This window comes from Geotrypetes seraphini, chromosome 7 (assembly GCF_902459505.1).
Source record: "Geotrypetes seraphini chromosome 7, aGeoSer1.1, whole genome shotgun sequence".
NCBI classification, from domain to species: Eukaryota; Metazoa; Chordata; class Amphibia; order Gymnophiona; family Dermophiidae; genus Geotrypetes; species Geotrypetes seraphini.
Window position 1 is genome coordinate 161,472,617 of NC_047090.1, and position 21,425 is coordinate 161,494,041.

A 21,425-nucleotide genomic window follows, 5' to 3' on the forward strand; every position below is an offset into this window, starting at 1 on the left:
AACTCCATTTGATTTGAATTAGGAGCATATAAATTAAATAAGTCCAGGGTTGCATTTCCCATTATCATTTTGATATGTACCCATCTTCCTAATGGATCAATTTTTATAAGTTTAAAATCAGCAGTACATTTCTTATTAATAAGTATGGCTACTCCTGTCTTTTTCCCTAAGGCAGGAACAAAAAAACATTTAGATACCCATCCCCCAATTAGTTTATTAGATTCATTCCCTGTAAGATGTGTCTCTTGCATGAAGTAAATATCCGCATTTTGCTTGTGAAGAAAACCTAACATTTTTTTCCTTTTAACTGGGTGATTCAGACCATTGACGTTAATGGAAAAAATTTTAATTGTCATTTAGTAAATTAAGTAAAATTAAATATCTTCTTAATAATAAAATTATGATCAGATATCTGCACTTTTCTCCAAATATTCTAGTTCTAATTATTAATTCTTTATCATTAAAATGTATAATATTTTTCCCCCTCTCCCTATTCCCACCCCCCACCCCACCCTCCCTTTTAATTAAAAATTGTGTATACTTGGTAGCACGCATCTTAAGTCGATAATAAAGCACTCCATAAAGACCTGTTCTTATTGTAATCTATAAATTAAGACATTGGTTATTTAAAATGAAATATAATATAAATTTAGCCATGTTACATATATATAAATACATATATAATACTCAAAGCATATTATATTGTTAATTTACCTAAATTGTTATTATTGTAATAAAAGTAACTCACTTCAAAATTAGAATTTTTTTTTTTTTTATGATATTATTTCCTATACTAATATATATCAATAAATAACCCCTTATTCGTTTTATTTTAAATAATATGGGAATTCAATGATATATAATTGACGATTCTATGATCAAAGAACCCCCCCTCCCATGGAGGAATCCACCTCGAAAGCACATCTCGAACCCACATATATATTTCTTTTTACATTTATGTTAGTTGAATCCAGAAGAGAGAATAATTTCAATACAAACTCATTTCCCTCAAGTATGTCTCAGTCCATCTTTGTTCTTGATTGTAGTTTTCTATTCCGTTTTGATCTTCCGTTTCCTCTTCTTTTCTTCTTTTCCCAATATATGTAGTTCTTCTCTATATATGATCCATACGATGCAACAACAAGACCTGTCCATATGTCCAACATTTATACAAAAGTCTTTCTTTATAGTTCCGGTGTCTGCTCTGCATCCATCACACGCAGTTCCTTCGCACTGACCTCTGGGAATCTGAGTCTTTATTCTCTCCTCTGTATCCAGTGTTATATATGATCGACATGCACCCCCGCTGCGCACCCCCCCACGGAGGAAGATTCTTACTTTATATTGTATTAAATTATATCAATTAAAATTATAAAGTAATCTTCCAAATATTTTCCATTTTTCTAAAAGTGAATATCATTTATCTAAAATTTATTAATTAATATTGAGTGTTCCTGAACATCTTTCCTTATAAAATCATTCTTCAATATTATATTATATTTTTCCCTTAATACATTCACATCTTCCCTTAATAACTTGGTTCATATTTAAAACATTCACTTATTCCCTTAATAAAAGTTTTTTTTTTTTCCCCCCCTAGAATTTTGATTTCATTTGAGTTCCATTTTTGAATATCGTTAGTGTAGAATATTTGAATTGAATATACTACATTCTACAGCGGACTGCTGGGCAGGATGGACCTGAGGTCTGACCCAGCGGAGGCACTGCTTATGTTCTTATATCGTTTTTCAAATCAATTTATAATTCCTTTTTTTTTTATCAAACTAGTTATAATTAATTTAATTATATTCATTTATCTATGTATAGGAACAAAAATATGATAAACAATTTAAGAAGACATTGGTACTTCCTGGTTTTGAATAAATTTTTCTAATTTATCTGGATCATTGAAAGATAAAGTTTTGTTTCCAATAGTCACTTTCATAGTAGCAGGGTATACCAATCCAAACTTCGCTCCTAATTCTCTCAGCTTTGGTCTTAAATCCAATAACTTCTTTCTTTTAACAGCTGTATTTTTTGCGAAATCCGGTACTAGATGTATAAAAGCATCCTGATACTTCAAACCTTTATTTTTCTTAGCCAGTTGTAATATTTCTATGGCCTGCTGGTGTCGCAATAGCTTAAAAATAAAAGGTCTTGGTCCTTGTTGGTTTACTGCTCTTTTTAGCGGAACTCTATGTGCTCTTTCTACTTCTATGGGAAATTTCGTTTGCAACGGAAGTAGTTTGGGTAGTAATTTTTCAATGAAGGTGACAGGATTTCCTATTTCTGCTCCTTCCGGCAGGCCAATCAGACGGATGTTACTTCTTCGTTCACGATTCGAATAATCTTCAAGGTCTTTAATGAGTATTTCAATTTTTTTTCTGTCTGCTTGGCTATAACAGATTTCCTCTTCTACTATCAGCATTCTTTCTTCTAAGTTGTTAGATTTCAGTTCAAGCACATCCATCTTCTTATTTATATTTGAAACCTCTTCCGTTAAATCGGTAACTTTTTTAGTAATAATCGAGAGCATTTCTTTAATTTCTTTTAATTCTTTCATAACTTCTGTGTCTGTCAGCTTTAAACCGCTCTCTTGCTCCGGTTTTGCCCTTTTGCTACTTCCTGATACAGCAAAGTCATTTTTATTCTGTTTACCAGTTGCCATCCTTTTTTCTTCTTTATTATTCATAGGACCAGTGAAATTTTAATATATCTTCCGATTTCATACAATTTATTTAATCTTTCAAGGTCTTTTTAACGGAGCTCTCCAATTACACGACTTTCTTCATGCGTGTCCAAGCCACTAGTTGAGGGGCTTCCAGGTTTGTCTCTTCAGGGGGGATGGGAGGACAATGTATACAGTACTCCCCCCAAATTCACAGGGGTCATGTTTGCAGAGTGACCACGAATGTTGAAAAACCATGGATATCGGAAGAGTACTGTAAATCGGCACTCCCCCTCCTCCTCCTCTCTTGCTCCGGCCCCGCCCACTCTGGGGATTTTCCGGAGCTCAGCACCCCCTTCCTTCGTCCCCGGCCTGAGCTGCACCACTTACCTGGTCGCGGTTGCCTTAGTCGGTGGCGTCTCCTTGTGCCGCGCCAGGGCTTCTCAGATAGCGGGTCCCTGGTATCTCCCCGAGCTCACGCCAGCCACTTCCGAGTCCCCAGGCAAATGCTGAAGTGAGGAGCTCGCATTCTGGGAGGGGGTATGGGAAATGAGCGGCCATGGAAGACTGCAGTTTGGGGAAGGGAAGACTGGCTGTGCGGAACTGATAAAGAGGCAGCGTAGGGTAGCGGATTCATTAAAAGAATCGCATACTACTGTACATATCTACAACGAATGCTGCCTGCACATGGATTAGAGATGTTTGAATATGGATTACAAAACGCATGCTACTGTAGCGAGACAGGCCCTTAGTGACAGAAAGCTAATGTTGAATTCAGGCATACCCCTTTAGCACTGGATGCTAATTAGTCGGCAGCATCTCCTCATGCCATGCACAAGCCGGGAGACAGCTGCACTAGCTCTAATTAACCCGAGCAGCTGGAAAGACCAAAAGCAAACAACCCTGGAATCTACATGCGGGAACCGCAAAGGGTGGGAGAATGCCAGAGAGGAAATGCTAGTAACAGAACAATTATGAAGGGAGGAGGGTTTTTAAGAAAACCCCCCCAAAACACGCAAATTACCAAGTCCGTGAATTTGGAACCAAGAATTCGTGAGGGTATACTGTATATTATTTTTTTAAAAATTGTCATCGACAAGAGTTTTTATATAATCTCCTGTACTGTTATTTTGCACAGTTTAATGCTATCCATGTTATATTTTTCAATTACACTTTCTCATAAAAAGGTTTAGTGAAGGTATTCAAAATGTACTAGTGGCCTAATATTTCATTTCAGATCTGGAAATGCTTCAAACCTTCTGATTTAATTGCAATCATTCTGCAAATAGACAGCCTTTCATTGCATTGTATTTGAAGCTCTTCATTACATTTTACGATCAACAGAACAATATTCACCGAAAACCATTAACCTGCCCCACATATCACACATCCCTTCACTGCCTTAATCACCTGTTAAAAAGAGCTGGGGAAGTAGCAGCTCTGTCCTTCAATCCCTCTGAGGAAGGATTCATGGTAAAAACAACATGGAGGTTGCGAATAACCTGACTGGTGAACCACTTATATAGCTCTTCATGAGAATCCAGCATCAAGCCTTCCTTCTGCGTGCCCTCCTTGCATTGTGTCATGAGGGTAGAATACTCATCACCTTCAAAGAGGCCAGGAACCTAGCCCAAAATAAAAAATATAGCTTTAGTTTGATGCCATGCAAACACTGAAGACATAATACCAAAGTTTTAAAAAAATTGCTATGCTATCTTTTTAATTCGATTGTTAACCAGCTAGATATTAATTTGATGGTTGGTATATCAAAATCAATAAAACTTGAAACTTGAAACTACTACACAAGTGAAACTTGTTATTTACAAAAACTACTGAGGTGATTCATTGAATCATACATTCATTTTCAAATCATCCTGGGTACTTCTAAGCACACATTTTGCATCTGCTTCAATGCAGGTTTAGAACTGCCTGCAGTGTGCACACCACATGTATGTTTAAAGGGCAGATCCACTTGAAACTAAGCTTTTGGGCACAAAATACTATAAGTACAAAAAAATCTAAACTGTCCTCAATTCTAAAATACCTCTCCATTGGCAAGCAGGGTATTCATTCGCTCTAGGAATCCAGAATCCAAGACATTTGATTCATCCATTATAAAAGCTATCTTTTCATTTTTGCATCCAGAGCGTCTCAGTACTGTTCTGAGATCCTCATCAAAGTCTTCTCCAGTATATTTTCTGTGTACCTAAAAGTTTCCATTCAATAGATATTATTGTACCATTTTACTGTCATCCAAACAAGATGTATCATTTTAAAAATGTGCTTATAAGCCAGTCACCAGGGAACTGGTAAAGAAAACTGGTATGTGAAGCATTACCTTAATCTGATAAACACTTAAACCATTCATCCAGGCTACAAAGCGAGAAAGTGTTGTTTTTCCTGCACCACTAACACCAATGAGAAGTAAATGGCCCTGGGGCTGCCGGAAGATTCTGAAAGCAAAAACGCACATTAAAACTAAAGAATAGCACATTCCACTATAATAAGTAATGCTATATAAAAGATTTCTGAAACTACAAATTTACAAAATATTTAATAACTTTTTTCAGTGAATAAGGACATACTGAGGCTACACATCTATGCAGAAATAAGTTATTAAATATTTTGTAAGTTTTGTAATTTTCAGAAACCTTAAATATTTTGTAAGCAATGAATAGTGTAAAACTCAGCAGTCTTGTTACATATATTATGTATGTCAGTGTGTGATGTCTATGTGATGACCCCTAAATACTGTATATGCATGAGGAGACTAAACAGAGCATAAATTAAGGTGGAGACTGGGGAGGAAATGTTTACAAAACAGGGTGTGGTTCTTAACCCAGTCTTCAGGATATACCCAGCTAGTCAGGTTTACAGGATATCTGCAATGAATATGAATGAGATAGAATTGTATGAACTATCTCCATTCTATGTAAATCTAATGGAGGTAGTTAATGAGGTAAGGAATGGCCTTAATCCTCCATTGTCCCAAGAACAAAATAAGTAAAACCGCTTTGAATGTTTAACCACGAACAGAGGCAGTATACAAGTCCCATTCCCCTAAATTTCTGTCATTTATCCAATTTTCTATACTGTTCTCCCAGGGGAGCTCAGAACGGTTTACATAAATTTATTTGTGTATTCAAGCATTTTCCCCAGCATATTTATTGTAAGTATACTAAGGGCTCCTTTTACTAAGCTGCGGTAGCGTTTTAGTGTGCGCTAAGCCCCCATGCTACGCGGAAAACCAACGCCAGCTCTATGGAGGCGTTAGCGTCTAGCGCACACTAAAACCACTAGCACAGCTTAGTATAAGGAGCCCTAAATATTTAATTGGCTATTGATCCCTTGAAGACTGGGTTAAGTACCATTGATATAAAGTGTATGGAATTTTCCTTCCAGTGGAATCTGACAACTAGTTATAGATGTCAGACTGACATTCGTGAATTAGACAGGGCTTCTTTTCCAGAAATGTAACTTACCGGTCAATTCTGAGCACATGATCTAAGACTTCATTGAACAGTACAAGAGGCACATCAAGCTCTTCTTCATAGAACACCTTTAGTCGAGCTTTGACATACTCCCTTAACTCTTCTTGATCAACTGGGATATAGTCCTAGAAAGATCCAACATCTACATGTTTACTAAGGCTTCTACAAAGTTAATTACTACTATTACAGAATAAGTGGCATCAAAAACTAAGATGTATTCAGTTTTTGCCCTAAGTTTAGACATGTGAAGAGCAATTCTATAATTGGCTGACCACATTCAACCCTTACCACATAAGTGTACAGAATACTAGCATTGTACACATTAAAGCATACACTTACCCACAAAAGTGCCAGATGTTCTAAAGTGGGGCACATAAGTGGCACAGCATGTAGAAAAGGTACTATACATGGGGCTCCCACTTGCACATGTAACTTATAGAATATCATCTGTTATATGGATCCCTGTTGCATCTATGTAACTGCAGTCCCTTCAGTCTATGTAACTTCGATGACACTTGGTTATGCTGGCATTTCATACATGGAATTTGGGCACCCAGATGCCATTATAGAATATGCTCTCATTATGCAGCATTGAGTAACCTAAATGGAGGCACCTACTAATCGAATTGCCCCCTAACCCTTACACTAGCCTTTAAGAATTCTCACATCCTTGTGTAAGATTCACAGACAACTGAGTTTTCAGAATATCCAAATGAATATGCATATCTATATATAATTTGAAGCAGTACACAAACATTTATACATATTAATTGTGGACATCCTCAAGACTTCATGGTTATCCAAGAACACTTTCAAAAGACCAGTACTGCTTCAATCAGCAGACTTATACTGACAGCCATTTTGGCTAAACTGTCTTCCAAATGGTACTTTCAGGACTCCCTTGACACACTGCTCTGGACCTGTGGCTTATGCTACAACAGTTATTTGGACATCCCAATAACACAGTTTGCATCTTGGTTCCAATTATGCCTTATTCAATTGTTTTGATACTTATTTGATTTTCCTTTGTGGTTATTGCCTGTTCCTGCTCTTTCTTGTATTGCTGGATCTACAATAGGTTCTTCCTGCAATACAGCTTTGTCTATACATTCCTCCAATAAACATTTTTCTGCCCTGTTAGTGCCCTAACTATAGTTTCCATCATGACCACTACCTAAGCTTCCTTTTGAAGCTTCATCCTACCATAGCATTCTGCACAGGCTGTAAAGGGGAAACCATTCCTTCAACAAATGCCCTTTCATGGCCCTCAGCTTGAAACACCAGTGCAAGACTGACTCATCTACTTGGAGAAAAGTGAGGTTACTTGTATGTAACAAGAGTTCTCCATGAACAGCAGGATATGTCAGCCACATAAATTGCCCTCTTCATCTCTAGGGGATGAAGCAGAAATGGAAGGCAGCACTGCATTGGAGTGGAGTGGGTAGGAGGCAATTGGCACATGCTCAAATGGGCCTTTTCAAGCTCCAGGAAAGCAGATTCACTTATGTTGTTGGATGACATCAGTATGTTGACTTATCCTGCTGCCCATGGAGAACCCCCATTAAAAAGGTAAGTAACGATCTTCACTTTCCATATCAGCTTTTCTGAATACATTCCTTTGTTTCTGAAGCCATATATACACATACTGTACATACAAATAATCTCAACATGCATACATTCATCAATATTGTACTGCTTTGTTTTTGGTCAGAGAAAAATACGCAATACTATTTGAATTAAACCCTACAGAGGATTCCTTCAAAATATTTTTACCTTGGATAGCCAGTTACTGTATAAGATGGGTCTGTTCAAAGCTTTATCTCTCTCTACGTTGGGAAAATGTTTCAGAGCGACAATATCAATGTTCTCATCAGTCCAACGCCTCTCTTCATCTTCCACTAGTCTAATTTAGGAAAAAATAATTTTATTATGGTCTTAGTTTTACATGTACAAATATATTAGAAAAGTAAACTAATGGAGTACAAAGAATTTAATACACATCAAGCCTCAAAAAGCACAGTTACTTACCGTAACAGGTGTTATCCAGGGACAGCAGACAGATATTCTCAACGTGGGTGACGTCACCTACGGAGCCCCCTAGCGGACGTTTTCGCTTGCGAGACCTTCAAGCTTGTGAGTGGACCACGCATGTGCGAGTGCCCCTCCCGCCCAACCTAGGGCATGCGTCTTTTCAGCGTGTCCTCAGTTCAGATAGCTAGCAAAGAAGCCAACCTCGGGAGGTGGGTGGGTTGCGAGAATATCTGCCTGTTGTCCCTGGCTAACACCTGTTACGGTAAGTAACTGTGCTTTATCCCAGGACAAGCAGGCAGCATATTCTCAACATGTGGGAGACCTCCAAGCTAACCGGAAAGGGATGGAGGGAGAGTTGGCAATTTAGGAGAACAGATGTTGCAAAACTGATTGGCCAAAATGACCGTCACGCCTGGAGAGAGCATCCAGACAGTAGTGAGAAGTGAACGTATGAACCGAGGACCAAGTGGCAGCCTTGCAGATTTCCTCAAGCGGAGTCGAGTGGAGGAAAGCAAAAGATGCCGCCATCACTCTGACCCGGTGGCCAGTGACCCGACCTGGCAGGGAGAGACCAGCCCGAGCGTAACAGAAAGAGATACAAGCGACCAACCAGTTAGAAATGGTCCACTTAGAAACAGAGTGCCCCAAGCAGTTAGGATCGAAAGAGAGGAACAGCTGGGGAGCAGAACGATGAGGAGCAGTGCACTTCAAGTAGAAGGCCAGCGCACGCTTACAGTCAAAAGAATGCAGAGCTACTTCTCCTGGGTGAGAATGAGGCTTCGGAAAAAACACAGGAAGAACAATGGATTGGTTGATGTGAAAATCTGAAAAAAACCTTAGGCAAGAATTTAGGATGGGTACGGAGAACCACCTTATCATGATGGAAGACCGTGAAAGGAGGGTCCGCAACCAAGGCCTGCAGCTCACTGACCCTACGAGCAGAAGTGAGCGCAATAAGAAACATAACTTTCCACGTGAGAAACTTCAAGTGAGCCTGCGCCAGTGGCTCAAAAGGGGGTTTTATCAAATGAGCAAGGACCACGTTGAAATCCCAAACCACGGGAGGAAGTTTAAGGGACGGATGAACATGATAAAGGCCCTTCATGAAGCGGGAAACCACAGGATGAACAGAGAGAGGCTTCCCATCAATTGGCAGATGAAAAGCAGCAATGGCACTAAGGTGGACTCTAATCGAGGTGGATTTGAGGCCAGTCTCAGACAAGTGCAACAGATAATCCAGGACAAAAGACAAGAAGGCGGACTGCGGATCCTGTCGCTGCATAGCACACCGGGAAGAAAAACGGGTCCACTTCTGATAATAACATTGGCGAGACGCCTCCAGGATATCCAGCACAGACTGAGAAAACTGGAACGAGGGCATTAAGTCTCGAGGAACCAAGCTGTTAAGTGCAGAGACTGCAGGTTGGGATGAAACAGAGATCCCCGACTCTGCACAAGCAAAGAAAGAAAAACAGGCAGTAGAAGAGGCTCCCGGTAACTGAGTTGTAACAGCATGGAGAACCACGGTTGTTGGGGCCACCGAGGAGCTATCAGAATCATGGTAGCGTGAGTGGACTTGAGCATGACGAGAGTCTTCAGAATCAGAGGGAAAGGAGGAAACGCATACAGAAATAGGTTCGTCCAATCCAGAAGAAAGGCATCCGCCTCGATCCTGTGAGGGGTGTAAACCCTGGAGCAGAAACGGGGCAACTCATGATTGAGGGAGGACGCGAACAGATCGATTTCCGAAGTCCCCCACCGAGCGAACACCTGACGCAGGGTCGAGGAATGGAGAGACCATTCGTGAGGCTACAGAAGGCGGCTCAACTTGTCTGCCAGGCAGTTCTGCTGACCCTGAATGTAGACAGCACGAAGGAAGATGTTGCGGCAGATGGCCCAATTCCAGAGCCGCATCGCCTCCTGGCACAGGGACAGGGACCCCGTGCCCCCTTGTTTGTTGATATAATACCTGGCGACCTGGTTGTCCGTGTGAACCAGCATCACACGGTCGCGAAGCAGGTGACAAAAGCCTTTAGAGCGTAGAAAACCGCTCAAAGTTCCAGCAGATTGATGTGACAAAGGCGGTCAGCACTGGACCAATGACCCTGAGTGCGAAAACCGTCCAGGTGCGCTCCCCAAGCATAGGCCAACAAGTCCATCGTGAGGACCTTCTGCGGAGGAGGAGCATGAAACAGAAAACCTCTGGAAAGATTGGAAGAGAGCACCCACCAGCAGAAAGACCGCTTCAACAAAGGAGTCACGACAATGAGTTGAGAGACAGGATCCCGAGCCTGGTTCCATTGGGATGCCATACTTTGGTCAAATGAGCTTTGAGAGAAATAGGTGGCTGTTTGTCACAGCCAATGTACATTGACAAAATTGCCAAGTGAATCCATCTGGTGATAGAAGCATTGGAGGCTGGTCTGCCTTGTCTTGACTGACAAGTCAGAACGAAAATATGGTCGCAAAGTCGAGATCATTGGTCCCTTCCAGGTAGTGGAATAAAACTCTTCACACATTCAGCTTTTGCAATATCTTATCTTAATTAGCTGCATCTGTAGAATGAAAAGCAGACAAACAAACATCTTGTTGATGTGAAAGGCTGACACAATCTTCGACAGGAAGGTACTGCATGCAGTGAAACCCCAGTGTCTGTGATCTTGAGGAAGGGTTCTCTGCAGGAAAGAGCTGCAATTCAGAGATGTGTCTTGCTGAGACTATTGCCACCAGAAATACCATCTTCACCATAAGATCCAGAAGCATGGCATTCTCAGCGCTGCATTCACAGACTTTAGGTCAAGGACCAGTCTTCTGTGCCTTTTTGGGCACAATGAAGTATATGGAGTATCTGCCAGAGTCCGATTCTTTAATACCACACTGCTTGGTGATCTGCACTACCAGGTAATCCACTTTCAGTGGAACAAAGAGCTGGATAAATTCAGCAACCATTGGATTGAGCCAATGGCTTGGCCAATGGAAGGTAGTCCCCTCGGGACCTCCCAGTGCTTCATGAACAATTTTATTTTGCAATGTTTTGACAAGAGGGAAAACAAGTGGTTTGTGCCTTGTGAGCTGCTCATGAGTGAACACTGTGTAGCAGAGGACTGCAAAGTCTCTTATCTTTAACTCCTGGAGGGAATCTGTGATCACCTTCAAAGCCAAGAAAGCTTAAACAGTCTGTGCACAATCTGGTCCTTTCCAAGATCAGGGGCCTCCACCAGATCCAACCCCATCCCCTCTCAAGATCAGCATCTCATCAGAGGATCCTGACTGAGAGAGTACAGGCATTGAGAGAGCCCTCTCTAGCCCAGTCTTCCTCAGATTGGATCTCCCCATCTTGTGCATAGCACTATTGCTGGAGAATTGCGCTCATGGGGCGTGCCACCCCCCCCTCCGCTCCAATCCCTGAGGGTTTCATGCGGCCCTTATCAATCATGTAAGCTTCAAACATCATGAATTCAGGGGGGGAACCCTTATTTGAAGGCCCAGACGGACTCTGCGGACACTCACGAGCTCCTTTCTGGGGCTTCATTGCAGTGCCACAACTGCGCTTCGCTGGTGATGCACATGGGCTGCTTCCTGGCTGAAAATTGGACTTTTCTCCTGGCCCTCATACCATCTGGGTACTAAGACCCCTCGAGAGACTAAGGGAGGCTAAGCCATGGGCTCCCACCCCCCTCACGCATGGGACACGAAAGATCCTACGATGGTCATCCATTGCTAATCGAGCGAAATCGATGTGTTTTGAGGCAAATAGAGGCTTTTATTTTCAGCCGCAGAAGCAATTTTAGTTCCAGAAACGGCTCAGGGGAACTACACTGGTGAATAAAAAAATAGTCATTTTAGAGGTGGGTGAATCTAGCTCTGACCTTATAACAAAAACAAAAAAATCATAAAAGCAATAAAATCCCAAAAAATGAAATTTTATATTAAGAAATCAATTTGTAAGAATACCTGTCTTGGAAAAGACGAAGTGCTTCATGTGCCCAAATCCTAATCAGGCCTTCAACAGGCAAGGTCTCCAGTGGTCTCAGGGCTTCAAATATTCCTCTCACCCATCGAGTCATTTCACGTGGTGAATAGATGTAATGTGGCTGTATATCTTGAGTAAATCTTTCCTGAAAATAATGGCAGTAAAGAGTGATAATTTGCAAAAGGATTAGGTTTTTAAAAGTAAAAACAAGGCTGCTTTAGAAAAAGGTTTAGCAAGGTCCTGCTTTATATGCAAGCTAGTGTATTAAACTATTGGCACATGTATGTAAAAGGAACCGCCAAGAGATACATTAACCAGGATGGTGACCAAATTAAACCATATATATTAATCCAGACTGCTATTTTTCTATGACTAGTGCATTTTAACAGATGTAAGGAAGAGAAAAATGCATGTATGCTTCACCTATTAGGAACTATTTTAGCATGCATGCTAGAACTTTCAGCATGTGTTTTAGTGCATTATCCCCTTAACTAAAAGCCATGACCTTGATATTAGAGAGGGAAAAATATATCTTTCCTGATGATTTTATTTCTTTTAGTCCTACCAGACCAGTCTAGAACCTGCTGGTTATGTACATCAACCAGTGCATGGAGACAAACATTTATGGTCAAAAGTCATTCCTCCAATATCTTTTTTCATCAGGTCAGTGCTGTACTGCCACACAGTCTACAGCTGGGTCAGGAACTGCCTCGTTCCAATAAGATAGGAAAAACTTGTAAAGAAGAAACATCAAAGGAAAATTGAAGAACAATTTAAATAATGGACATAATTTCATCCTAATTAGGGAGGTTTTAGGACTTCTTTGGTAAAATTAAAAGAAAGAACTTATCAGATAAGATTTTCTCCTCCCATAGGATCTATATCAGATCAGAACAGAACCTATAGGATGTGGATGACAGACCAAACAAGGCAGTGACCATGTATACTGCCCATGGCACAACTTGACCTGGGAAATGTTTGTAACCTTCCTAAGGTTAATAGCTAACTGGGCAAAGATGGGTCCCACTAAAGCAGTGGTCTCAAACTCAAACCCTTTGCAGAGCCACATTTTGGATTTGTAGGTACTTAGAGGGCCTCAGAAAAAATAGTTAATGTCTTATTAAAGATTTGACAATTTTGCATGCAGTAAAACTCGTTAAAGTTATAATAATATTGTCATTTATAGCTAAAGAGACATATATCAAGAAACTGCTTTATTTTACTTTTGTGATTATGATAAACACACCAAGGGCCTCAAAACAGTACCTGGCGGGCCGCATATGGCCCCCGGGCCGCGAGTTTGAGACCACTGCACTAAAGCAACACCTACTACTACTACTTTCTATAAGTGCTACCAATATCAAAATTACTCTTGATAAACAGAGATAAGAAGGAGTAAGTCTGGCAATGAAGAATTTTGCCAGAATTGCCCAATAGTATGCTATAGACTGCTCTGTCTGGAGAATCTCCCCAGACTTGCTGATGGCTGAGTGGTACTTCCTGATGCTGCAACGGGCCACTTGGTACTTACAACCTGCCTGCTGCCAAACTAGGCCAAATTAAACAGCTGATATACTGCCCTGGTAAGACATATCTGCAGGACACCACATTCAGATTCTATTAAAGGGGAGAATGAGGACTAGGGAAACAGAAGTTGAAATACACATCACCATCTTGAACTGTTTTTCTGCCTGCTCCCAGGCTAGATAAAATGTTCCCACAAAGTTGCACAAATATGTCCAATATGCAGAAGTTTTTCCCCCTAATTTTAAAATTAGTAGCAACAACTGGAGAACAATAATTGGCCCGAATGAAACATGGTTGGGCAAAGGTAGTAGAAAAATATTTCCTCTTCCTAGAGACCGAAGATGCTTCATGAAATCAAAAGGCAAAAATCTTAAGGCAATTACCTGAACTTCAGACTCTAAACACTAGCAGAGCTTGCCAAGTGTTATGCCTATGGCCAGGGGGTAACTGAAACTCAACATACTATGTAATATGTCTCCTCAAGTCTGCTTATCTGACCTCCGTGACCTGGGGGATGCCCAAACAACATCAAAAGGACAGTAAAATCAGATGGGAAGCTGGTTTCTGCAACAAGTATCTGCTATCTTGACCTCCTTGACCTGGGGGTTGCCCAAACAACATCAAAAGGACAGTAAAACCAGATGGGAAGCTGGTTTCTGCAACAAGTATCTGCTATCTTGACCTCCTTGACCTGGGGGTTGCCCAAACAACATCAAAAGGACAGTAAAACCAGATGGGAAGCTGGTTTCTGCAACAAGTATCTGCTATCTTGACCTCCTTGACCTGGATGTTGCCAAAACAACAAAGAACAAAAGACCAGGACCAGCTGTTTAGCTATGAACTCAGCAGTTTTCATCCTATATAAGAACGGAATTCTGCCCCTAACATTAGAATCCAAGACGTTTAAAGGGATAGTCTCCCGTGTCCACCCACCTATCAATTGCAGGGATTCCCAATTGTGAAGATGGTCGTTGCCTGGGATTACGGTGATGCTATTTTATTCTTATATTCATATATATATATATAATAAAGGGTTATTGTTTATGCTTTTATATTGTCTGTGTGCTTTTCCGAGTGTCACTGATCATCCCATCTGACAGAAATAAGTGGCGGAACATCAAGAAACAAAGGTAACAGTAGAACTTCCCAGTTTTGTCTGTTACGATATCTTCCACCACCCTGACAACTTCCAAGAAGGACAAAATTATCAATTCATTCATTGAACTAACAGGAGTGAGAAATGGTTGGTACCTTTCCCCATTTTCAGATGTGGAGGGGCATTTTTGAAAGAACGTCCAAGTCAGAATTGGGATGTCCTGCTAATAACGTCCAAAAATAAAGCCCATCCATCTTACAGTAATTTTCAAATATGAAAAATGTTGGTATTTTCTGTTTGAAAATACACTTTCCCCTCCGTATTCGCGGTTTCGGTTGTTTGCGTTTTTTTTGAATGCAGGCTCCACCCCCAAATTTACATCACAGGAAATTGGGGGAGGAATCACCCGAAACCTGCAGCTGAGGCAAAGCCCGATGAACTGAAAGGATCCAGCGCTGTTTCCAGAAGCCCCAGCCTGGCGGGAGCCGCCACCGAGCGCAAATGTGCCTGCAACTCAGCAGGCAAGCGCTGACTCTGTACCTGGTATTTGCCGGCGCCAGGCACGCAGTCTTATCTGAAGTCCCCTGCCAAATCACAGCTAATGCTGCCGCTGCACAAACTCCCCAAAAGTGACTCCCCGTCGTTCTGCTCCCAGCCCGCAGCCAATACCCTTCCAACTTTCTCCACCCCTAAGCAGGCGCATTGAACCCACAGGCTGGTCCCAGCGCGCATGGATGGAGGGGTGGTGGCAGGTTACTGCTCTCTCCCTCGCGCAATGGTAGCCCTGTGCTCTGTTCTGGAAGCGGTTCTCAGGATCCAGACTCACACTTTCCTTTACAGCCGGTGGTATTTGCCCAAGCGATGCACAGAAAAAAATCGCTGCACAGGAACAAGTCAGGTTATTCGCGGCTTTGTGCCTTTTCTAGGGTTTTTCACAGAAAAACCGCAAATAGCATACGAAAAGTTATTGCTACTCTTTGGGTTTTGGCCAAGTACTAGTGACCTGGATTGGCCCCCGTGAGAATGGGTTATTGGGCTTGATGGACCATTGGTCTGACCCAGTAAGGCTATTCTTATGTTCTTATGAAAGTAAAGAGATAAGAGTTTAAAAAAAAAAAAAAAAAGGTTTCTATATTGACCCAAATCTTGTTCCACTGGATAAAATAGTTTTGAACACAAAGCGCATTAGCAGGGCAAACAATGCACAGATAACACCTAGTAAGGTATACACTTATACGCCACAACTGACCCTGAGACCAATAAAAAAGTGCTATCTAAAGAGCCACAAAACAAACCACTCATGGAGCCTATTAATTAACAGGTTGAACTCCCTTGGAAAAGCACATAACCAAGACCCTAAGGAAGTCCCTGATTGGCTCAGATGCCTCAGAACACAGGCAGCATATTCCCCCATGTCAGAAAATCTGAGCTCTCTCAAAGGACAGAGGAAAAACTGTCAAAACCCTGATCAGTGTTCTCCCCAGAAATATTTTCTACCCAGGTGGCATGAAAAAGTAGCCAGGTGGGGCGGGACGGGGAAATTTGGTGGTGGGGAAAATGAAATGTGTACTATTTTATTAGTTAATTATTATTAATTATTTTCCAATGCTCAGTATGATTTCCTTTTTTAAGGCTTGACACTTGAGGCCAGAATATTTTTTATAAATTTAAGAAGTATCCAAATTCTAGAAATGAATAATTAGATATTTACCCTCTTTCAAATGGTATAGAGCAGGGGTGCCCAACACGTCGATCGCGATCGACCAGTAGCTCAGGAAGGCAACGCGAGTCGATCGCGGAACCCATCCCGGGCTCCGTGATAGACTCGTGTTGCCGTCCTGATCTACCGGGCCGATCAGCCTTCCTCTCCAGTGTTCTCTCTAGGGCCTTTTAGCTGGGCTGCTGCCGCTGCTGAACATTAAAAAAAAAACAAAAAAAAAACGGCTTGGAGATTTCAGCCCATAGCGAACTATGCTCCGTGGCTCTAACGTGTGCGTGCCGGCTTCTCTTCTCTTTCCTCCGAAACCGGAAGTTATGTCCGGGGGGGGGGGGAGGGGAGAAGGGAAGCCGGCACGCACATGTTGATAGCCCTGAAGCAAGCGTTCGCTACGGGCTAATGCGGGAGACAGGTTAGTGAAGCATTTGTTCTTCTTGCTGCCGGGTCCTGCCTACTTTCTGTTTCCGCGAAGGCAGGACCCGGCAGCATTTCCCCCAATAGGTCGATTGCGATGCTGGCCGATCGAAGCAGGGAGAGCTTGGGGTGGGCGTCGGCTTTCGGGCCTGTTATTGGTGGCCTGTTATTACTGGTCCCCGATAGCAGTTTGGGTACTGGTCCCCGATGGCAATGGCAGTGGCTTGGGGGAGGGCAGGGAGAAAGAAAGAAAGAAAGAAAAAGGGCAGGCAGGGAGACAGAAGGAAAGAAGAGAAACAGAAAAAAAAGAAAAGGAAGCAGAGAGAAAGAAAGGGCGGCAGAGAGAAAGAAAGGGCAGGGAGAGAGGAAGGAAAAGTTGGGGGAGGGAATGAGGTGTGGAGAAGAGGAAGCATACAGGCTGAAAGAAAGATTGTATGCACAGTCAGAAGAATAAAGTGCAACCAGAGACTCATGAAATCACCAGACAAGGTAGGAAAAATTATTTTATTTTAAATTTAGTGATCAAAATGTGTCTGAATTTATATCTGCTGTCTATATTTTACACTAAGGTCCCCTTTTACTAAACCGCAATAGAGTTTTTTAGCGCAGGAAGCCTATGAGCGTCGAGAGCAGCGCTGGGCATTCAGCGCAGCTCCCTGCGCTAAAAAATGCTATTGTGGTTTAGTAAAAAGGGAGGGAGTGAGTATTTGTCTATTTTTGTATGGTTGTTACTGAGGTGACAGTGCATAGAGTCATCTGCTTTGACCTCTTTGAAAAAACCCCGGAAAAGGAATGATAATTAACAATTCTATGCGTACAGTGTGCGTTGTGTTTTTTTAAATTTTTATTGTTGGTAGATCATTTTGACTTGGTCATTTTAAAAGTAGCTCGCAAGCCCAAAAAGTGTGGGCACCCCTGGTATAGAGGTTTAAAAAAGGGAAATGCGTTAATGAAGTCATTAGGTTCAATCTAGCCATTTATTTCTGCATGAATTTAAACAACTAAAACAAAAAAAAGATAAATATAGCTCATCCAGCACCTCTAATGTTTTGATCACTAGGTTCCTTCCTGAGGTCTCACTGAGGATATGAAATAGATGCAATCCCTACTTCCAGACCTCTTCCACATAATTTATGGAGAGGTGTTACTGAGCCTTGAAGAAGACCTGTGTGATTTCACTACAGCAAAATTAAAAAGTAGCAGATAAAGATCAAAGTGAGAGCTAGGGCAAAACAGTTTAGGTAAAGATGCAGGTAATAATTAGCAATGTATTAAAAATATTTCATTTTTATTTGCTTATAATGTCATTTGAAAGCTCCTTGATGTTAATACTTTAATTTAATTCTTCATACTGGGGGGGGGGGGATAACACCACTTACGTCAACAGTAAAGTTAGAATAGGGTCATTAAATCCAGTGACGTACCTAGTATATATGACAGCCAGTGCTGATCATTTTTAACAACCCCCTCCTCTATACAAAAAAGTTATTTTTAGTAACAATCCATGAGTCACACCACAAGGTGCACCTAGGAAAAGGCAGCATCTGAAACACTGCAGTGAGCACTAGAACACGCACTGTAAAACTAAACAAGCCAGATCCTGCACAGTCAATTGATCCTGCTAACAGAAAGCCATGTCCGTTTCGTACACACAGAATACAGATACACCCTCGCCCAATATGGAATAATCACAAACTAAAAATAGAAATATGTAGACAAAAGTTAAACTGAACCAAGAAACCAGACTCTGCATACAATGCAACACCACAGAAACAGTGACACGTTCCCTAATACTGTGCAAAATATAAAGACAGTAGATGTAAATTTGAAAGACTGCTACATAACAATCACCACTTTACAAATTAACAAATAGAAATAAAACAAATAATGAGTCCATTTTATTGGACTAATTCATTTTTCAATTAGCTTTCAGAGGCCAAATCTTTCTTCAAGACAGTACAGTACACTGCTGTTATGATATCCTGTCCTGGCCTGAGGAAAGGGGTTTAGTTCCCCCAAAATTGCCTTATTTCCATTTCCTATTGATAAACTTTAATCAATACAGTTGCAATACTACTTGATTCTATGTAAAGCAACAAAAATATTTTTTTCTACCTTTTGTCGTTTCTGCTTTAGTCATCTTCTCTTCACTCTCTTCTTTCTGTTCAGCATTTGTCCTCTCTCCCTTCCATGCAACGTCTGTCCTCTCTTTGCCCCTTCCACCCAGCCTCTGCACTCTCTCTACCCCTTCCATCTACTATCCACCCTCTCTGCCCTTTCCATCCAGTGTCCGCCCTCTCTCTCTTCCATATGGCATCTTCCCTCTTTCTATGTCCCTTTAATAAACTGTATATCCTGTGCCCTTTCTCTTCTTTGTACATGATTCATTTCAGCATCACCCCCTCTCCATTTTTTTGTCTCCACCCCCTCCCCTATGCTCTGGCATCTCTCTCTTCTCTCTCCTTGCTCTGGCACTTCCTCTCCTTCCTTTCCCTCTGGTCTGGCACTTTATGTCTCTTAGTTTCCCTTCCCTCCCCCATGTCCTGGCATCTCTCTCCTTCCATCTCCCCCTCCTACTCCATTATTGGGCATCTCTTCTCTTTCCTTTCTCTCCCTCCTTCCTTCTTTTCACCTGGTCTGGCATCTGTCTCCTTTCCCCCCCCCCATTGCCCTGACATCTCTCTCTCCGCCTCCATGGTCTGGTATCTCCTTTTCTTTCCCTCTCTCCCATGGTCTTGGCACCTTTTTCCTCTTCTCTCCCTTCCCTGGTCTTCCTTCTCCCTCTTTCTCTCTCCCCCCCAATTGGGTGCAGCAGCAGCATCATTTCTCTTCCCCCTCCCCCACATTGGGTGCAGCAGCATTTCTCTTTCCCCTCCCCCTCCAACTGGGTGCAGCAGCAGCATCTCTCCCCCCAACTGAGTGCAGCAGCAGCATTTCTCTTCACATCCTCCCCCTACATCTCACACACCCGTCGGCAGATTCGCTACTAAGGCAAGTTGTAAGTTTCCCTCCGTTGCTGACCTATCTCCCTGACGGAAGGAAGCTTACAACTTGCTGCTCTTGCTTGCTTCGGGCCTACCTTGTTTCCGGGTCCTGCCTTCACGGAAGCAAAGTAGGCAGGACCCAGCAGCAAGAAAGACACGAAGCAAGTAAGAGCAGCAAGTTACGTTGCTGACCTATCTCCTGCATGCTCCAGGGCTCTAATGATACCACTGTCTGTGCTGGCTTCCCTTCTCTTCCCTATCCCCCCCCCCCCCCGGGGACGTAACTTCTGGTTTTGGAGGGAAGAGAAGGGAAGCCGGCACGCACAGTGGTACCGTTAGAGCCCCAGAGCACAGGTTCAAGTCGCTTGCTGCCATTTAAAAAAAAAGTCAGGCAGGAACTTTTGGTGGCTGAACTTTCGGCAGCTCTTCAATGTTGAGCAGTGTTAGCAGAATTTGTGACAGATGACAACCGGGCACTCACCTAAATTAGCCGGGCAGAGCGCCCGGCTAAAAGGTACTACTTATGAATAAGTTTCCTCAGAACACATAGGCAGCACACAAAGTACTGTAGTTCTAAATTCTCTCAGAGCAGCACAAAGGGAAAAAAAAATGTTCCCAAAGACTGTTGAAGCAAACTTCCTCACAGCCACACACAAGTAGTTTAATCTGAATATCTTAGAAAATCACATCAGCAGCCCATTCTCAAAGTGCCATGAGTCTGATCTCTAGCATGTTTTGCCTAAGGGTTACTCTTGACAAAGTGCTGATGATCCCTCAGAGTAGCAGACAAATGCATCATTCTGAGAACTCTCAGAATACACAGGTAGCATATTCTCAAAGTGTCGCCCAGTTCCGTTCTCCCAATCTGACTGCTTACTGCATACTTGGAGAAAAACTCCTATGCAAGCTTCTCAAACTAAATTTAAATATACCTAATTTACTCTTGCAGATTAGAGGGGTCTAGCCATTTAGGAAGCAGGAAGGCGGTGAGGATGGGAAGTATTCAGTAGTGGTATACCTAGTAGATTTCAATGTTTAACTCTTTTACATAGACAATGCAAGGTAGTAAAGCAGTGCTTATACACAGGTCCCAACTACTATATCAAAGGTGGAAAAAGCCTCATATGACAAACCCTCCCACCATCCACAAAAAGGGATTTAAGGTGTTCAGGCTAAACCTCATAGGCATAAAAAAACCACCCTTGCCAATATAAAATAGGTTCTGTGCAGTGCAAAACAAGAATTAAAGCTTTAAAGATAGATGAAAAAAATCAACTTATCTCACAGGACCGACCGGTACACCAACGTTGGCCAGCATTTCACATTACTGCTGCCTCAGGGTGTAACAGTTCTGATCGATAACTTTAAACCGGGACTCTCTCTCAAGTGTCTCCTAGCACAAATCCACCTAGTAGATTTGACAGCCAGTGCAGATCTTTTTTCTAACAACCTCCTCTCCTCCTCTATATAAAAAAATATTTAGTAATAATGCATGAGTCACACAATAAGGGTGCACCTAGGGAA

General features: G+C 42.0%; 1 protein-coding gene across 1 annotated transcript in view; it reads right to left on the reverse strand.

The window, feature by feature from the left end:
• The window catches only part of DYNC1H1 (dynein cytoplasmic 1 heavy chain 1), a 312,112-nt gene that overhangs the window by 145,457 nt on the left and 145,230 nt on the right, over positions 1 to 21,425 (reverse strand). The window contains exons 42-47 of the mRNA XM_033953397.1: positions 12,145 to 12,308; positions 7,933 to 8,062; positions 6,151 to 6,284; positions 5,007 to 5,121; positions 4,713 to 4,874; positions 4,079 to 4,293 (exon numbers count right to left, since the gene is read on the reverse strand). Coding sequence (XP_033809288.1) covers positions 4,079 to 4,293; positions 4,713 to 4,874; positions 5,007 to 5,121; positions 6,151 to 6,284; positions 7,933 to 8,062; positions 12,145 to 12,308 — 920 coding nt within the window. The remainder of the gene's footprint in view (positions 1 to 4,078; positions 4,294 to 4,712; positions 4,875 to 5,006; positions 5,122 to 6,150; positions 6,285 to 7,932; positions 8,063 to 12,144; positions 12,309 to 21,425) is intronic.